The sequence below is a fragment of the Myotis lucifugus genome, unplaced genomic scaffold (assembly GCF_000147115.1).
Source record: "Myotis lucifugus unplaced genomic scaffold, Myoluc2.0 scaffold_237, whole genome shotgun sequence".
Taxonomy (NCBI): Eukaryota; Metazoa; Chordata; class Mammalia; order Chiroptera; family Vespertilionidae; genus Myotis; species Myotis lucifugus.
The window spans coordinates 819,944-836,880 of NW_005871285.1; the positions used below are offsets into that span (position 1 = coordinate 819,944).

General features: G+C 41.5%; 1 protein-coding gene across 7 annotated transcripts in view; it reads right to left on the reverse strand.

The window, feature by feature from the left end:
• CTNNA2 (catenin alpha 2) overlaps positions 1 to 16,937 on the reverse strand; it is a 962,766-nt gene that overhangs the window by 210,536 nt on the left and 735,293 nt on the right. For all 7 annotated transcript variants that reach the window (XM_006098480.1, XM_023762210.1, XM_023762215.1 and 4 more), the window contains one exon: positions 10,030 to 10,182. In XM_006098480.1, the coding sequence (XP_006098542.1) occupies positions 10,030 to 10,182 (153 nt within the window). The remainder of the gene's footprint in view (positions 1 to 10,029; positions 10,183 to 16,937) is intronic.

The following is a 16,937-nucleotide window of genomic DNA, read 5'->3' on the forward strand; positions in this document are numbered from 1 at the left end:
CAGCCTGTGTGGGTCAGTGGTTGAGCATCGACTTATGAGCCAGAAGATCACTGTTCGATTCCTAGTCAGGGCACATGCCCGGGTTGTAGGCTCCATCCCTGGTATGGATGAGGTAGCCAATCAATGATTCTTTCTCATCATTGATGTTTCTATCTCTCTCCCTCTCCCTTCCTCTCTGAAATCAATCAATCAATCAATCAATGTGTGTGTGTGTTTAAAAAAAAGAGCTATTCAAACCTGTCTTTGAGACACTGGGTCAGTCACAGGCAACACCACAGGAATAAAATAAGTAGTGATGGGATCCATATATTGGTCACTTTATGGTCTGGAAAAGCTTATCCACCAACTGTACCTCAAGTTTCTATTTCCTGTTCACTTGAGACATGAGGGCACTAAGAAATTGTTCTTCTTCTAGTCCCCAAATGCATTCTAAAACAAGTTATTTCGTCTTCCCATTTCCTAGAATCTGGAATGAGGAAAGGTCCTTAGAACGAATGTAGAATGTCAGGGATAAAACAGGACCTAAAGATGACCTGCCAGATGAAAATCTGAAGGGCTGAGGAATACAGTGATTTGTTCATTCTCACCGCCATAGGGGTAGATCATCACACTGCCCAAGAAATCCCAACACCAGGTCCAGGAGGCCCAATGCTGTTTTTAAGGTTAGCGTAGAAAGTACATATTCACTGAGCCGCAGGCTGGCCACAGGGGCCTGCGAAGTTGAACTTAACCCCTTTCTAAAGCTAATGGAGTCAAGGTAATCTGAAAACTTGTTTTTCTTTCAAGAGAGCAATGTCATAACATACCATCCCTTTCAAACTATGGCTTTAGGCTGGCCAGGGGGCTCTGTGATATAAAAAGCCCTTCCAGCTAACCAAGATTGAACACATGAGCATCGAAGAGTTCTTTTCCTGAGCAATTAAAAACTTCTTGCTCTTAAACAAACCACCATCATATTTAATGGGGCCAATTTTTCATTTTTGCGTGAAGGGGTCTGACCTTAATAATGTAATGTTATGCTACACAGCGAAGCCTTTGAGTTAGCAGGAGCAAAATATACACACCTTTTAACAGTTGCAGAAAACACAAACCGCAGGAGAAAACAGACATATACATACAGAAAGCAGTCACTCCACACATGGAGGATAAACAGTAAAACTCATATGTAGAATGGTGCTCCCCATTTATCAGCAGTTTCTGGTTTTCATCGTTTCAGTTACCCAGGGTTCTAATATTACATAGACAATGAATATAAAATCTTTATTTCCATTTTTGGGACTATCCATGGTTTCAGACATCCACTGGGGTCTTGGAACTAACCACCAGCCACGGTGAACACACGGTAGCCACTTGGTAAATATTTGCTGCTGAATGAATCGTCTGGCCAAATGGAGGGGTTACTTGAGAAAAGCAGTTTATTCAAGGCCGAAACCAAGGCAGTCTGTGCTTTCCTGATGACTGCATTGGTGATTCTAAGGATTAGGGTCTGTCCCTTACCTTCAAGCCCACGGGCACAGCTTCCTACCCTGCATGGGGTGCTGCTATCAGGAGTAACTATATCAAGAGGATGAAGCGAAGAGTCAAGACTCCCTTGTCTGACTCATCACTGTTATGGTCTCAACTACATACTTCACTTTGTCAGCTAGAAGCAGCTCTCTCTCTCAGACCGTCTGTGTCCAAGGGAAGGACTTGGGAGACAGAGGAGTTAGGGGCACTGCCACAGGTGCACCCTGACAGAGTTCCTTCCGCTTCTCAGGGATCTCCACACACCAAGCCCCTTCCCCTCGGTGGCACTGGGAGTTCTCCCCATTAGTTCTTTCAGATCTGAAATCCTCCCTGGTAGTGTATTAGGGACATCAATAAGCACAATGCCTCTTTACTGACCCCGGAGGCCCCTGTGTGGAGTCCTGCAGCCTTTCTCTCAAAACATAATACTTGAGGGGTCTAAAGGTTGGCCATTTCCCTGGATGCATTTATTATTTTATTCACTCTCTAGGGCCTAGAGAACATCTGTTTACTGAACACCTGCTATATGCCAGACACTCAGCTACATGTTGGGGTGCAGTTAGGAGTCAGTTAGGCCTGGTCCCTCTCCTAAAGGAATTGCTGATCTAGCAGGTGAAAGAGGGTATAGTTGTAGAGCTGGGGGTGTGCAAATCGGAAGGAAAGCGGGTTCCATGAGAGTGAAAAACTCAGGGAAGTGACCCCACGTGAGGACAGGCTGTTCAAGCTGAAAGCTGCACAATGATTAGCAATGAGAGGAAGGGTGGTGTCTATCAGGAAAGGGTCAGCATAAGCACATTCAACACATGAAAGATGGCCTGTGTGGCTGATGCCGGGAGGAAGTGGGAGAGGACAGGAAGATGAGCCTGGAGGGGGATGAGGTGGTCAAGGACCTGAGCACAATTGGAAGTCTCTGAATGGTCTCAGGTGGGGGAAATGGAATGATCTGATTCACTCTGGCTGTGCTGTGCAGAGGACTGAAGGAGGGCCGGGCAGGTGACCGGCCTGCTGGGAGGACACTGCAGTTCCCAGACAAGAGTAGGTAGCTGGCTCTGCTGTGGGTTTGGTGGAGATGGGGGAGAAGGAAGAAGAGCAGGCAGGCTGACTGAGCAGCAAGGCAATGGGAGGAATAAAACGAGCCTGGAGCCGCTGAAAATAGCTGTATTGCTTTTACATCTCATTACAAAGAGGAGCTTTTATTTTCTTTGCTGCAATGCATATTTTGTTCCCAATTTACATCCACGCCACCCCACCCAGACCACATGACTTTGGTACCGAGTTGCCATAATCTGCACTCCATTTCTCCAAAAGGCTTGGAAATGAGGTACAACAGGTGTCCTCTGATCAGCTCAGCGAACTCTCCGAGTGGGTCCCGCCCCTCAGCCCTTAGCTAACCTCGGAGGGGGTGAGATAGCTGAATTTTGGAGATGAGGAAATTTTAGTAAATTTTTTAAAAAATTCAGTTCTCTGGCCGATGGGTGTGGCTCAGTGGTTGAACATCAACCTATGAACCAGGAGGTCACAGTTCAATTCCCGGTCAGAGCACATGGCCAGGTTTTGGGATTGATACCCAGGAGTGGGGGCATTCAGGAGGCAGCTAATCAATGATTCTCTCTCATCATTGATGTTTCTATCTCTCTTTCCCTCTCCCTTCCTTTCTGAAATCAAGAAAAATATACTTTTTTAAAATTTTCAGTTCTACTCTCACATCAACATCTCTCTCTCTCTCAAAAAAAAAAAGAAAATTCAGTTCTATTGGTGATGCTTCCTATAGCAGCCAATATTCCTTATTACAGAGCACTATAGTTGACTTGTTAAATTATCTTAATCAACAAACCCTGGTGCAAATTAACTGTCTTTATTAAATGTTACAAACACTGCAGGGGTGGGGGGACCCTCAACATTTCACTTGTGAAAGCAATTTTAAAAAGTTCAATTATTTTTTCCCATTCACATTTTACTAATATTTTATTTGCACTAAAGTCATCCTTGTAGAGGACTTCCTAATGACCACAACATTGACCCGGCTTGTGTGGGGCAGTGGTTGAGCATTGACCTATGAACCAGGAGCTCACGGTTTGATTTCCAGTCAGGGCATATGCCTGGGTTGCAGGCTCGATCCCTAGTAGGGGGTGTGCAGGAGGTACCCGATTGATGATTCTCTTTCATCACTGATGTTTCTATCTCTCTTTCCCTTTGCCTTCCTCTCTGAAATCCATATATATATATATATATATTTTTTTTAAAGACCACAACATTATGTAACAGGCTGAGACACCTTCCATTCACTTCATCACATCACTCTCTCTGAACAGTAAATACCAAACTGGGGGAAGATGGTGCATAGATAGAATAAAAAATATATAATAGGTGGAAAACAATATATTATAATAAACTCAATAATCAAGAAATATTGAAGATCTAAAACTATCACCATTGATTCATGGATTAATAATTTAATGTACTCATGCATTCTTCATTTAAAAATTCCGGACATATAATTTTATATGATTTATATTAATGACAACTTAGAGATCCATCAGAGGTTCCCAAATAGAGATAAAATGCTGTGAAGGGTTGTGAGGCTGTGTGTTTGGTGCGAGGAATTGCAGAAAGTAGACAGAGCATAGGGGTGATCATTTCAATTCATTCAGAACAGCTTTTATTGGTTTGTGTATTTATTTGAACTATGGAAACTCAATATTTCAACTGAATGAAGAGATTTCTGCCTAAAAATCTTCACAGCAACCAAAAACACCCCACAAACTTACTAAGCCAGCTCTCAGGAGCTTCCACTTCTAGCCATGGGAAGATAAATAACACCCCCCTTCCTGTTGGGAACTAGAAATGCAAAATAAAAATAATTTGCTTAAAAGCATGGGACACGGCCTCAGAGGTCAAAACTTAGACAAGATCAAAAAGAGATGGTCATTGAGAGAGCTCAACTCTCTGCATTTCCTTTTTCCTCCCAGAGATTTGCTCACTCGTAGTGTTGACAGGGAACCTGAGCTGCCTGGCAGAGTGGAGAGGAAGATAACTCTTGAGGGTTTGCAGCAATCTCCTGAGGCCCGGGAGGCAAAAGCTGGTGTCCAGGCGAGCCCAGGAAGCAAAGACGTAAAGCAAAGGTCCCATAGAGAAGGCAGATTCAAAGATTGGCACTTTATCACCAGTTTTCTCCCAAGACCTTTGTCTATTAAGTTACGTATAGCAGCGGTCAAAAAGCAAATTGGAAGCATAAAAAAGCAAAGTTTACAGCCTTCTCGTGATGTTGGACAGACAAAAATTGGAGTAAATGCTTCACAAGGGAGGTGGGTTACTAAATAACACAACTGGCCCTGTGTTGCCACCCCTGGAAGACTATTCCGTAGGCCGGGGTAAAAGGAAGACAGATTATACCTTAGTACAGCGGTTCTCAACCTGTGGGTCATGACCCCTTTGGGGGTCGAACGACCCTTTCACAGGGGTCGCCTAAGAACCATCGGAAAACACATATATAATTACATATTGTTTTTGTGATTCATCACTATGCTTTAATTATGTTCAATTTGTAACAATGAAAATACATCCTGCATATCAGATATTTACATTATGATTCATAACAGTAGCAAAATTACAGTTATGAAGTAGCAACGAAAATAATTTTATGGTTGGGGGTCACCACAACATGAGGAACTGTATTAAAGGGTCGCGGCATTAGGAAGGTTGAGAATCACTGCCTTAGTAGGACTACAACCCAGCGTCCAGTCACTTCAGTCGTTGATGGATTGAGACGGTCACCCTCCTGCTGCCCTTCAGAAGACAGGCTGAATTGTCTCTGGAGGAAAACACATTATTCTGGCTGCTATGTTCTGACTGTTGTGTTACCCCTAAATTCATATGTTGAAATCTTAATGCCCGATGTGATGATACTAGGAGGTGAGGCCTTGGGAGGTTCTTAGTCATGAAGGTAGAGCTCTTATGAGTGGGATTAATGTTCTTATAAAAGGACTCAACAGAAACCCCTCCCCACCCCCATCCACTCTGTGAGGACACAGCAAGAAGGCACCTGCTGTGAACCTGGAAGAGGGCCCTCCCCACGCTGGAGCCTTGATCGTGGACTTCCCAGCCTCCAGAGTCATGGGAAATAAATGTATGTTGTCTATAAACCACCCAGTTTGTGGTATCTTGCTATAGCAGCCAAATAGACTGACATAAACCCTCTATATTTTTCCATACAGATGTTTATCCTTCAACCAAATATTACCTGGCTTATAAAAAATAATTCAGGTAAAAATCAAATAATAAAAACAGACACCATAATAAAGTCTGTCTCCAGTTTGAAAGCCTCATGGAGCTCCCTACTTGCTTACTGAAACAAGTTCCAATCCAATTCAATAAAACCTGGTGCATTCCGTTCATCAGTCAAACGTCACAGGTGAGTGGTAATGAACAGTCTAACTCCTTGAATGTTTGCTGATCGCATCTAAGCCCCACTCGTCCCCCCTTTCGTCTTGCCCCACAACTGGACAAGCTGATTAAAGCAGCCCACCTTTTTTTTTAAAGTTCACACCGTTCAAACCCCAGCCCCCTGCATGGAGATCTTGACCCCAGCCCCAGCCCCTTACATGATAAAAACCCAAACCACTTGCTCTTGTCTTTACTGAAGCCACTGTGGACAGGCTTGGGTCCTGCTCTGCCCTCTCCCCCCGCCCCCCAGAAAGTCCGTGCATGTGAGTAATACACCTGTTCATATCCTCTTGGTGACAGTTGTTGCTGCAGCAAAACCCAAGCCAAGTGGGGGAGGTGCCCTCTCTGGGGTAACCACAAACCAGAAACAAAATTGACCGAAATCATGGAGTATTTGACTTGGATTTTTAAAATAACTATCATTAATATACTTTTAAAGGAGATGACCTGATAATGATTCTTACCAGAGAACAGAAATCATTTTTTTTTAATTTGACTAGAAAGTCTTTTAAAAAATGAACTCAATAGATAATTTCAGGGAAACTATACACAGATGAAGACAGCATGAGGGGGCTAGGCAATAGACAATAACCAGACATAAGCATAGCTAAGGGAGAAATTTATAGACTTAAATGCATATATTACTAACATTTTTAAAAGGCTAAAAATCAATGATGTGATCATTCATTTCAAAAAGTTAGAAAAAGAACAATAAGTTGTGCCAGAAGAAAGCAGACAAAGGGAATATAAAGATAAGAGTATAACTAAAATAGTCAACAAAGAAAGTCTACAAAGCTGAAAGCTGTATTTCAGAAAGGATTATTAAATTGATAAACCTCTTGCAAACCTAATCAATTAAAAAGGGACTGATTGCAATAGGAGGAATGGGGGGATGGGAGGGAAACAGTAATGCAGATTATTGCACATTAAAAAAAATAAGAAGAGATACACAATTTTATGTCAAAAAAATAGAAAATGAAATGAAAATAACAATTTCCTAGAATACAATCACTAAAACTCCCTGCACCCAAAATAGAAGATTTAGCCATACATTTAGTAAAAAAAATAAAACCTGCAATTTTTAAACCTTTCCTCAAATATATACCCAGACTCAGATTGCTATATCATTGAATTTCTCCAAATATTTACAAAATAAATAATGCCCGTCTTACACATTCATTACTCCAAACAATAAAAAGAATAATTTCTTACTCATTTTTGAAGGAAAGCAAAATTTTGACACCAATACCTCTAAAGGTGAATAAAAGAGATAAAAATCATATAGTTGGCTCAAAGTCTACAGATAATGCATTTGATAAAATTCTACAGTACTTATTTGTGATTTAAGAAATTAATTCAGCAAAGGGGTAACAGAAGATGACTAAAATAATCTAATAAAAGTAGCTGCAAGAAATCTGGAATACACAATATTATTAATGGTAAAATATATACATCTCACTGGGATCTATAAGTTACAAAAATATCTATTATTACAATGATGCTGAATGTCTGGGTAGTGAAATAATGTGAGGGGGAAAAAACAATATATAAGAATTGGAAAAGAAGAAATACAACTATTAAAATTCACAGACAACACAATTGTGTGCATAAAAAATCCAAAAGGATATAGTCAAACTTTTGGAATTTGTAAGTGAATTTACCAAGGTCAATGGATATAAAATCAACATATCAACAAAGTTTTTCATATTATAGACAAAGACACGTCCAGAAAGATGCCCAAGTCCACAGAGACACTTTCAAAATTAGGAAAAGGGTGACTCTCAGCCCAGGGCTCCAAGTTCATTTCATGTATGCATCAGCAATGAGGCACTTACTAATATTTAAAGGACAAGCTACAGAAATTCTTTTGTTTCCAGTTCCTCTCTAATCAAACTGAGGCCACACTCTAGCCCCTACGTCTACCTGGACATCCAGACATTCTAAAATGTAGCTGACTGCATTGACCTTTCCCCCCACCCTCAAGACCCCGTCAGGGGCCATGAAGGGAATAACCGAAGAAGGTAGGACAGCAATTTTCTGGGATGTGGGGCCCAAGCTTTCTTTCTGTTCTGCCACAAGTTGAAGATCAAGGATCACTCCAAGTGGTTGGATTTCCCTCCAGTGAAACCTGTGGATGGGGCGGGGCAAAATGGTGATGTGTCCAGGGTCCACCACAGGAGAAGAGAGAATGAGCAGTCACTAGGGCTATTGGCCCGGGCCTCACATTCCTACAGGATGTCAAGTCTGAACTCTACGTATTATCTGTAACTGAGGCTGCATACAGAAGTACAGAAACACCGTAACAGTCTTGCACATTAAAAATATATGACAGGACTGGAAGTAGGAGATATTTATCATGCAACTTTAAACTACATCCCTTTCTTTACCCACGATGCCCATAACACACAGTTCATTGGTGTTTTCTATAACTTCTGCAAGTGTCTCATAAATACTGTAAATATATCAATGGGACACTATGTCTGTATGTTACTACTATTATTTTATTACACACGACTATTGAGAACTTCTGTAGCGTGCATTCAGCATTATTTCTTTTCCTCCTCTTCCTCCTCTCTGTCCCCTCCACCTGGCTTCTTCTTCACCTTCTCTTTCTCAAGACATGGAAATGGCCGGGGCTACCAAGGACAACCCTGGAAAGACTCTGGATTCCTCCCTCAATGGTTAAGTGACCTCTCAGAAAATGTGGGTAAAATATGAAGGGTAATGGAGTGCTTGCCTCGTAGGTGGGGACAGAGCCAGAAAGACTCCCTTGATCAGATAACTCTGACCCTGTGTTTTAGCTCTAGGCTGGAGTTGCATGAAGACACTAGGGTTATGGTAGAGGGCTCAGGGTTCCACTACTTTGGACTAGGATTTTGCACATTCGACTTGCTGACTGCTATCATGCGTGAGGACACAGATGGGGTCCTAGAGGACCCGGGGCTCCCTCTGGGCCTGATGCTGAACATCCTGCTGCCTGCTGTCTTCAGCCCCAGGCAACGGCCGTGCTGGCCTAACCACACTGGGCAGGTACACAGGGCACAATTAAATAGGAGCACAGCCTGTCACTCACTCCAAGAAACATGGAGAGGATTTCACATCTGATGAGCTTAGCCAGAATTTAATTTTGCCATCCTAAGAGGGAAACCATTTTCACTTTGAGCTTGCATTCAACCTGTCTGACATTTTGAGTAATTTTATTTGGAATTACAGTGGCGACACACCTGAGATTATTGTGGTGGTGGTGGCGGTTGGTGAGTGCCCTGAGCCTGCAAACATTTGGACCCGCCCCTGACAACCATTTCCTAAATGTGCGGGGGTCCTCGCCCTCCTGCAATCTTTTTCTCTAGCACACACATCTCCTGCTTAACATCTGTCATTTTCCATGTCGCTGCACATCACTAAATCCAACCTTTGCCAAGCTGTTGGTTTTCAGCTCCTAGATTTAGACAGCAGGGTTGTCATTTCACTTTTATTTTGTTTCCCTTGGGGGCGGAGAAAAAAAACTTTTTTTCAATATCACACAGCACAATTTCCCACTTATAAAATAACTCCCCCAGATGTCTCTCACATATTCTGTACTTCTGACCCTGTACTTATACTCCTACCACTGCCCCAAGATCCTTCAGCAAGACTCTGAACGTCTCTTTGGGGGAGGGAGGATTTTTTTCACACGTTCCTAATGTGGACAGCTAATCGAGGTTAGGAGTGGGGAGTGGAGAGGGGGATGCGGAGGAAGAAGAGGGAAAGGTTTAAACTTCCAACTGACAGTTTCTACCCATCAAATTCAGGACTTTGGAGTGTTCCTTCTACTTCTGTTTCAACCTCCGTCTATTGTTCAGCGATATTAAGAGACATGTTCCACATCATATTTGGTGTGTGGGATACTGAGAGGAGAGATGGCTGAGAACCTGCTTCTTTTGAAAGGGATGGAGTCCTTAGAAAGCAAAGAAGAGAAAGGTTCCACGACGTTATTACTCCAGGAAAACCGTAGAACGGCTGCCTGTTGAAATTCCAGGAGCCACATGGAGAAAACACACCTGTGGCTAAATCCCAGTCTCCAGGCCTCTCTTGACTTACCTCCACCAGCTTGTTGGCATGTTCACGGAAAACCTGGGCATATTCCTTCACCTCCTTCTCATTCCCACTCTTTGCAGCCTCAATGAGAACCAGCAAAGGGACGTTGGTTTCCAGGAAAGAATCAGAGATGTGATCCATCACAGCTTTCCGAAGCTACAATAAGCACAAAAACAAAAACACACACAATTAGGGGGAAAAATGGTCTATTTATGAGTCTATTACTCATGTGACAGAATAGATTAAACTACTGCCCAGTAATACAGTTTTTCTAGACTATGCCCAGCTTCCATTATCCATTAAAATGATGTGTCAAATCTGTGGTGGTGTTTTTGTGTGTTGTTTTTTTTAATTATAGTTGATTTTCACTATTAAATTAGTTTCAGGTGTACAACATAGCTATTAGATATATCTTATGAAGTGATGACCATAATAAGTCTAGCACCCATCATAGTAATGACATCATTGACTATATTCCCTATGTGGCACATTACAGCCCTGGGACTAATTTTATAACTGGCAGTTTGTACTTCAGCTCCTTCACCTTTTCCACCCCCCCTTACTAGTATGTGTCAACTTAAAAGTTGAACATATGGCTGATAGCCCAATACATTATAGGCCCTCTCCCATCAATGGTCTGCTCTCATCCTTCATTGGCCCAAAGGTCTCCAGGATGTTTTAAATGGTGATCAAGTTCAAGGACTTGGGCTCTTTAGAAAAAGAAGAGATCTAGGCATCAAAAAGCAAGTGGGCAGAATTTCAGATGAGGAGTTGGGCCTAGAATCCACCCTGGAACTGGCCCGCTTTGCAGTCTCCTGCCCTTTCTAGATACATTGTCTGTGTTTGATAGAGGGGGAAACATGAAATATCTAACAATCTCAAAATGATTCTGCCCAGGTGCTATGGCGATATAGTTACTGTGATCCAGAAAGAAGTACTTATAATTATTTTTCAAGGTAAGTAAGAATAAAAGACCCACATTTCTAGCATAATTACACATCATTCCTACATGTTAAAACCGGAAGCAGGGCAGCTGCATGAAAATGAAATTACACTGAACCTGAAAAATGATCTCAAGCCTGGGTTGGGGCAGGGGCTGGGTGGAGGGGGGCAAAGGAGGGGAAAATAGGGGACATCTGTAATACTTTCAACAATAACCAAAGAGGGAAAAAACTGCAATTGTCCAAATGTACACAGGGAGAACACATCCAAATGTAAATAAACACAAAAGAAGATGATTAACGATGTGTATGTTTCCCAGACAAATATACCTATGCAGGAGTAGTCAGGCAGATCTTTAGATAAGGTGATACATACACACTTGCATTGGTCAGAAGAACTTTAAACAAATTTCAGTTCCTTTTGCACTAATTACCATAAAGTATATATGTGTGTATGTATAACTTAGTTTGGTTTACCTCCCAATTGGATTTTACATTTCACCATATAAAATATAGTAAACCTTATAGAAAGTTAACATTAATTAGCTATTCATTTGGCAACCTGTGCTAAATTACTGTGCAGGAATAATGTTGGTTTTTGGTGAGTTCATATGCCCCAGGTATATATAATGTGCCAGATATTCAACTAAGACTTTTGCATATTATACCATTTAGTCCACACATCAACACTATGAGATACAGATTATCCTTATATCAGTTTTTCAACTCAAGAACATGGGCCCAGCCAGTGTGGCTCAGAGGTTGACCTATGAACCAGAAGGTCACGGTTCAATTCCCAGTCAGGGCACATGCCCGAGTTGTGGGCTCGATCCTCAGTAGGGGGTGTGTAGGAGGCAATGGATCAATGATTCTCTTTCATCACTGATGTTTCTATTTCTACCTTTCTCTCTGAAATCAATAAAAAAATATATAATTTTTTTTTAAAAAAAGAAGTTGGGACTTAGAAAAGCTAGCTAATTTGCCTGCAATTATAAAGTGGCAGAGCCCACGGTTAAGAAGATCTGAAGGGGACAGAGCAATGGCCACTTGAAACTGACCTGCCATAGCTGTCTTCCAGGACAGAGCCCCACATGCAGGAGAAACTATTGGGAGTGTAATCAAAATTGAACTTGACAGTGACAACATCGATAAAAGAAAGAAAAGGTCTAGATAAAGTGGGGGAGATGAGCAGAGCCAGGCTATCTAACCCATCAAGCCACACAAAAATAACAGATGACAGAGCTCTGTAAAGCTAGAAGAGCTACATGCATCAAGCCTTTTTCTAAACCTTAAGGAAAGATGGATTTCACATAAAAATGAACAACATAAAGTTATCAAGGTCAAACTCATATAAAGTTACTATAAGAAAAATGAGAATATGAAATATATCATCCCTATACACACTGAAAGCATGCCAGAAAGATGTGCCTGTAAAACAAATTAAAACTGCAATCTACTATTTAAAGTAAATTAAAGCACACTAAGACAATGATATAAGATATGAGAGAACAACATAAATCAGAAAGAAAAATATCGTAGAATGAAGTCATGAAAGTCAAGAAAGAATTATGAATATCAGAAAAATCATTTGAAAAAGAAGACTAAACATGAATAAGTAAACACAACAGACAATGCTTTAAGAGAAAAGAAAAAATTTAAAATAAAAAATAATCTATATAATAAAAGCCTAAGTGACCATTACAGCGAAATGACCAGAACGGCCGGTCGCTATGATGCGCACTGACCACCAGGGGGCAGACGCTCAACATAGGAGCTGCCCCCTGGTGGTCAGTGTGCTCCCACAGTGGGAGTGCTGCTCAGCCAGAAGCCGGGCTCACAGCTGGCAAGCACAGCAGCGGTAGTGGGAGCCTCTCCCACCTTCGTGGCAGTGTTAAGGACTAGCGAGCCAAGAGGTAAGGAGCAGCGAGCAGGTGGGTGGTAAGGAGCGAGGGGTCCCGGAATGCGAGAGGGTGCAGGCCGGGCTGAGGGACACCCCCTGCCCCCAGTGCACGGGCCTCTAGTCTATATATATAAAAGCCTAAGCAACTGGAATGCCAGAATGACTGGAACAACCAGAACGACCAGTCGCTATGATGCACACTGACCAAAGGGGCAGACGCTCAATGCAGGAGCTTCCCCTTGATGGTCAGTGTGCTCCCACAGCCAACCTCCCACGGCCAGCCAACTTTCTCTGGTTCCTCCCTGCAGCTGGCCAACCTCCCGCAGTCCCTCCCCCCTGTCCAGCAGGCCCTGGCCAGCAGCTGGCAGGAAGGCCCCAGCAGGCAGCCGGAAGGCCCCAATCAGTCCTGATCGCCGGCCAGACCTAAGGACCCCACCCTTGCACAATTTTCATGCACTGGGCCTCTAGTTTTTGTGTGTGTGTGTGTGTTTTTTGGGGGCCTCTAGTTTTTTAATAAAAGAGATAAAAAAGATTTGAGAAAAGGTGATACATCTTGAAAATAGGCAAAGAAAATTCAATATATGACTACCAGAGGTCCCTGAAGAAAAAAATCAAAGGAAGAAAACAGAACATATACTAAAAATCATAACTCGGAGAAACCAAGATGGCGGCATAGGTAAACACCGGAGTTTGCTGCCTCGAACAACCACTTCAAAAATACAACTAAAAGACAGAACAGACATCACCCAGAACCACAGGAAGGCTGGCTGAGGAGAGACTCTTCAACTAGAAGGAAAAACAACAGCATTACGAGGCTTAGAGGAGGCGCAGTGTGGAAAATTTAAAGGTACTGTGGTGCGGCGGTGCGCGCGCAAAGCGGGCTGGTGGCTGAGGGTGCGGTTGTCGTTTTCAATCAGGAGTGAGTCTCAGACTCTGGGCTACAGATCCGGGCGAGTCTCTAGGGACCCTGACTCAAACGGGAGAAGCGGGACTGTCTGGCTACGGTCCCTCCGAGGTTTGCAGCGGTTACGGGGACAGAGAGGCAGAGCCCCTGGAGACGGACTGAGAGCGGCCATAGCTGCTCCCTCCCCCCGCCCTGTTGATCCCGCCCCGCCCAAGCCCTGCGCAGAGCCATTTGCCGATCGCCTCAGGCAAAGGCTGGACTAGCGCCTCCCCAGAGGACTGAAGTTTTCCACACAGCTGATTCCTATAGTCAGTCGGCCTGGTGGTCAAATCCCTCTAGTGTTAACTACAACAATTAAGGCTTGGCTAGAACAAGACTGCGCACAAAGACCACAAGGGGGTGCACCAAGAAAGCATAAAAGATGCGGAGACAAAAAAACATGACAGAAATGGAGGATATGGAGCTAAGAATCGCAATTTTGAGGGTTTGCAAAAAACTTGTGGAGAGCCTCACGAAAACTAATGAGACCCTCGATGCTACGATAAAGAAATTAGAAAGTAAGCATACACGGACTGAAATAAAGAATATTATACCCAATAGCAGACCAGAGGAGCACAAGAATCAAGTCAAAGATTTGACAAAAAACACCCAACTGGAAAAGCAAAATGAAAAAAGAATCCGAAAGTGTGAAGATAGTGTAAGGAGCCTCTGGGACAGTTTCAAGCGGAATAATATCAGAATTATTGGGGTGCCAGAAGATGAGAGACAGCAAGATTTTGAAAACCTATTTCAAGAAATAATGGCAGAAAACTTCCCCCACCTGGTGAAAGAAATGGACTTACAGGTCCAAGAAGCGCAGAGAACCCCAAACAAAAGGAATCCAAAGAGGACCACACCAAGACACATCATAATTAAAATGCCAAGAGCAAAAGACAAAGAGAGAATCTTAAAAGCAGCAAGAGAAAGAGACTCAATTACCTACAAGGGAATACCCATACGACTGTCAGCTGATTTCTCAACAGAAACTTTGCAGGCCAGAAGGGAATGGCAAGAAATATTCAAAGTGCTGAATACCAAGAACCTACAACCAAGATTACTTTATCCAGCAAAGCTATCATTCAGAATTGAAGGTCAGATAAAGAGCTTCACAGACAAGGAAAAGCTAAAGGAGTTCATCACCACTAAACCAGTATTATACGAAATGCTGAAAGGTATCCTTTAAGAAGAGGAAGAAGAAAAAGGTAAAGATACAAATTGTGAACAACAAACAAGCATCTATCAACAAGTGAATCTAAGAATCAAGTGAATCAATAATCTGATGTACAGAATGAACTGGTGATTATAATGAATCAGGGACATAGAAAGGGAATGGACTGACTATTCTTGGGGGGGAAAGGGGAATGGGAGATGCGGGAAGAGACTGGACAAAAATCGTGCACCTATGGATGAGGACAGTGGGTGGGGAGTGAGGGCGGAGGGTGGGGCGGGAACTGGAAGGAGGGGAGTTATGGGGGGGGGGAGAGGAACAAATGTAATCTGAACAATAAAAATTAAAAAAAAAATCATAACTCATGCAGATATTCTTTAAAAACATAATATATAAATATATAAGCATGTTATATATTCACATAAGTTATATTATGTATATATAAAATGTACATAATATATACAAACACACTACATTTTGAAAAAACATATCATGTACCTGAGAAGACTGACCCACAATAACAACCAAAATAACTAGACTCTAAAGAAAACAAAAGGGGGATTGTGAATTTAGGCAAGTAGAGCACATGTTTTAAAAGGGAAAAAAATAGATGATCATCAGACTTCTCAACAACAAAGCTATATGCCAGAAAAAAATGAGGTAATCTGTTTAAGATACTGAAGGAAAGAAAATGTGAGCTAATAATTTTATAACTAGCAAAACTGACTTTGAAGGACAGAGACACAGACAAAATTTGATCAACTTGCAAAAACTCAGAAAGTATTATTCTCAAAATCTTTTTTGGGGAATCTGTAATAGAATGAGTTTAACAACCAAAATAACTAGAAAAACAGCAACTTAAGAACTGGCAGTGAGCATTAGATATATATTTATTTATAGAACTAAATATATGTTAAGTGGGAGAGAGGATAATATGAAATGGTTGTATAATCTGGCAATGAAGACATAGTACAACCATGTAAAAATGAGACAAGATAGAAAATAGGATATACAAAACAATTTTAACTTCTTTATGTAATTTTAATAATAGTGGTAATAGGGATATTGTTATTCTAAAACTAAAAGTAGACTAAAGTAACTGATCAGTTATGAGAGTTTATTTCTCATCTCCTTTGTCCTTACTAACCCATGTGGAAGAAAAAAAGAAGGAAGTTAAGGAAAGATCCTATTACCCTAAATCTAAAGTAGAAATATCGATATGAATACATAAAATTTGAAGTTTGAAATTTAATTCCCCAGTGTGTCCAATGAAAAGGCATGAACAGGTTAGCTAAGTTCAGTAGCATTGAACATCTTGAAGTACAATTTTCCACTAAAACACCAGGGCTTCTTGGAAAAATGTCTGGTTCTAGGTTTTTTTGAAGCTGGAAATATGTAAATATCTTGTTATACCAGATAGTAAAGAGCCATCAAAGACTACTAAGGTCATGCAAGAATAACTCTTGAGGCTTCCACTTGGCCAAATACTAGACAATTTAAATTTCATTCAGATTAAAAATCCCAGTGGGATAAAACCTTTAAATATCCTTAAATTCATTAATGTATAATGACTTAAAAAAGAAATCGGTTACTTTCAGAAAATAACAAAGAACCAACTAATTTATCTTGAAAAAAAATCAAGCATATATCTTGCCATTCCTATGTGAACTCAAATTCTTTATGAGGAAAGTGTCTGTTAATAAACTTATTCTGCTTAACAAATGAAAACAAAATGATAGACTGTCACCATTTTGAAAACTTAAGGAATTTAAAAATTTAGGCAATAGACAACAGTTATTGAAAACATCACAAAAAAGAGACAACCAGTGCCTTATGATGAAATAGCGCATCCCCAGCTGCAGTGTTGCCAAAGGAACCAAACCTAAAACTGGTAGAGGCTCTGGATCCCTTTAGGGATTTACAGAAATACAGAGAACAGAATAACCTGAAACTGCACCA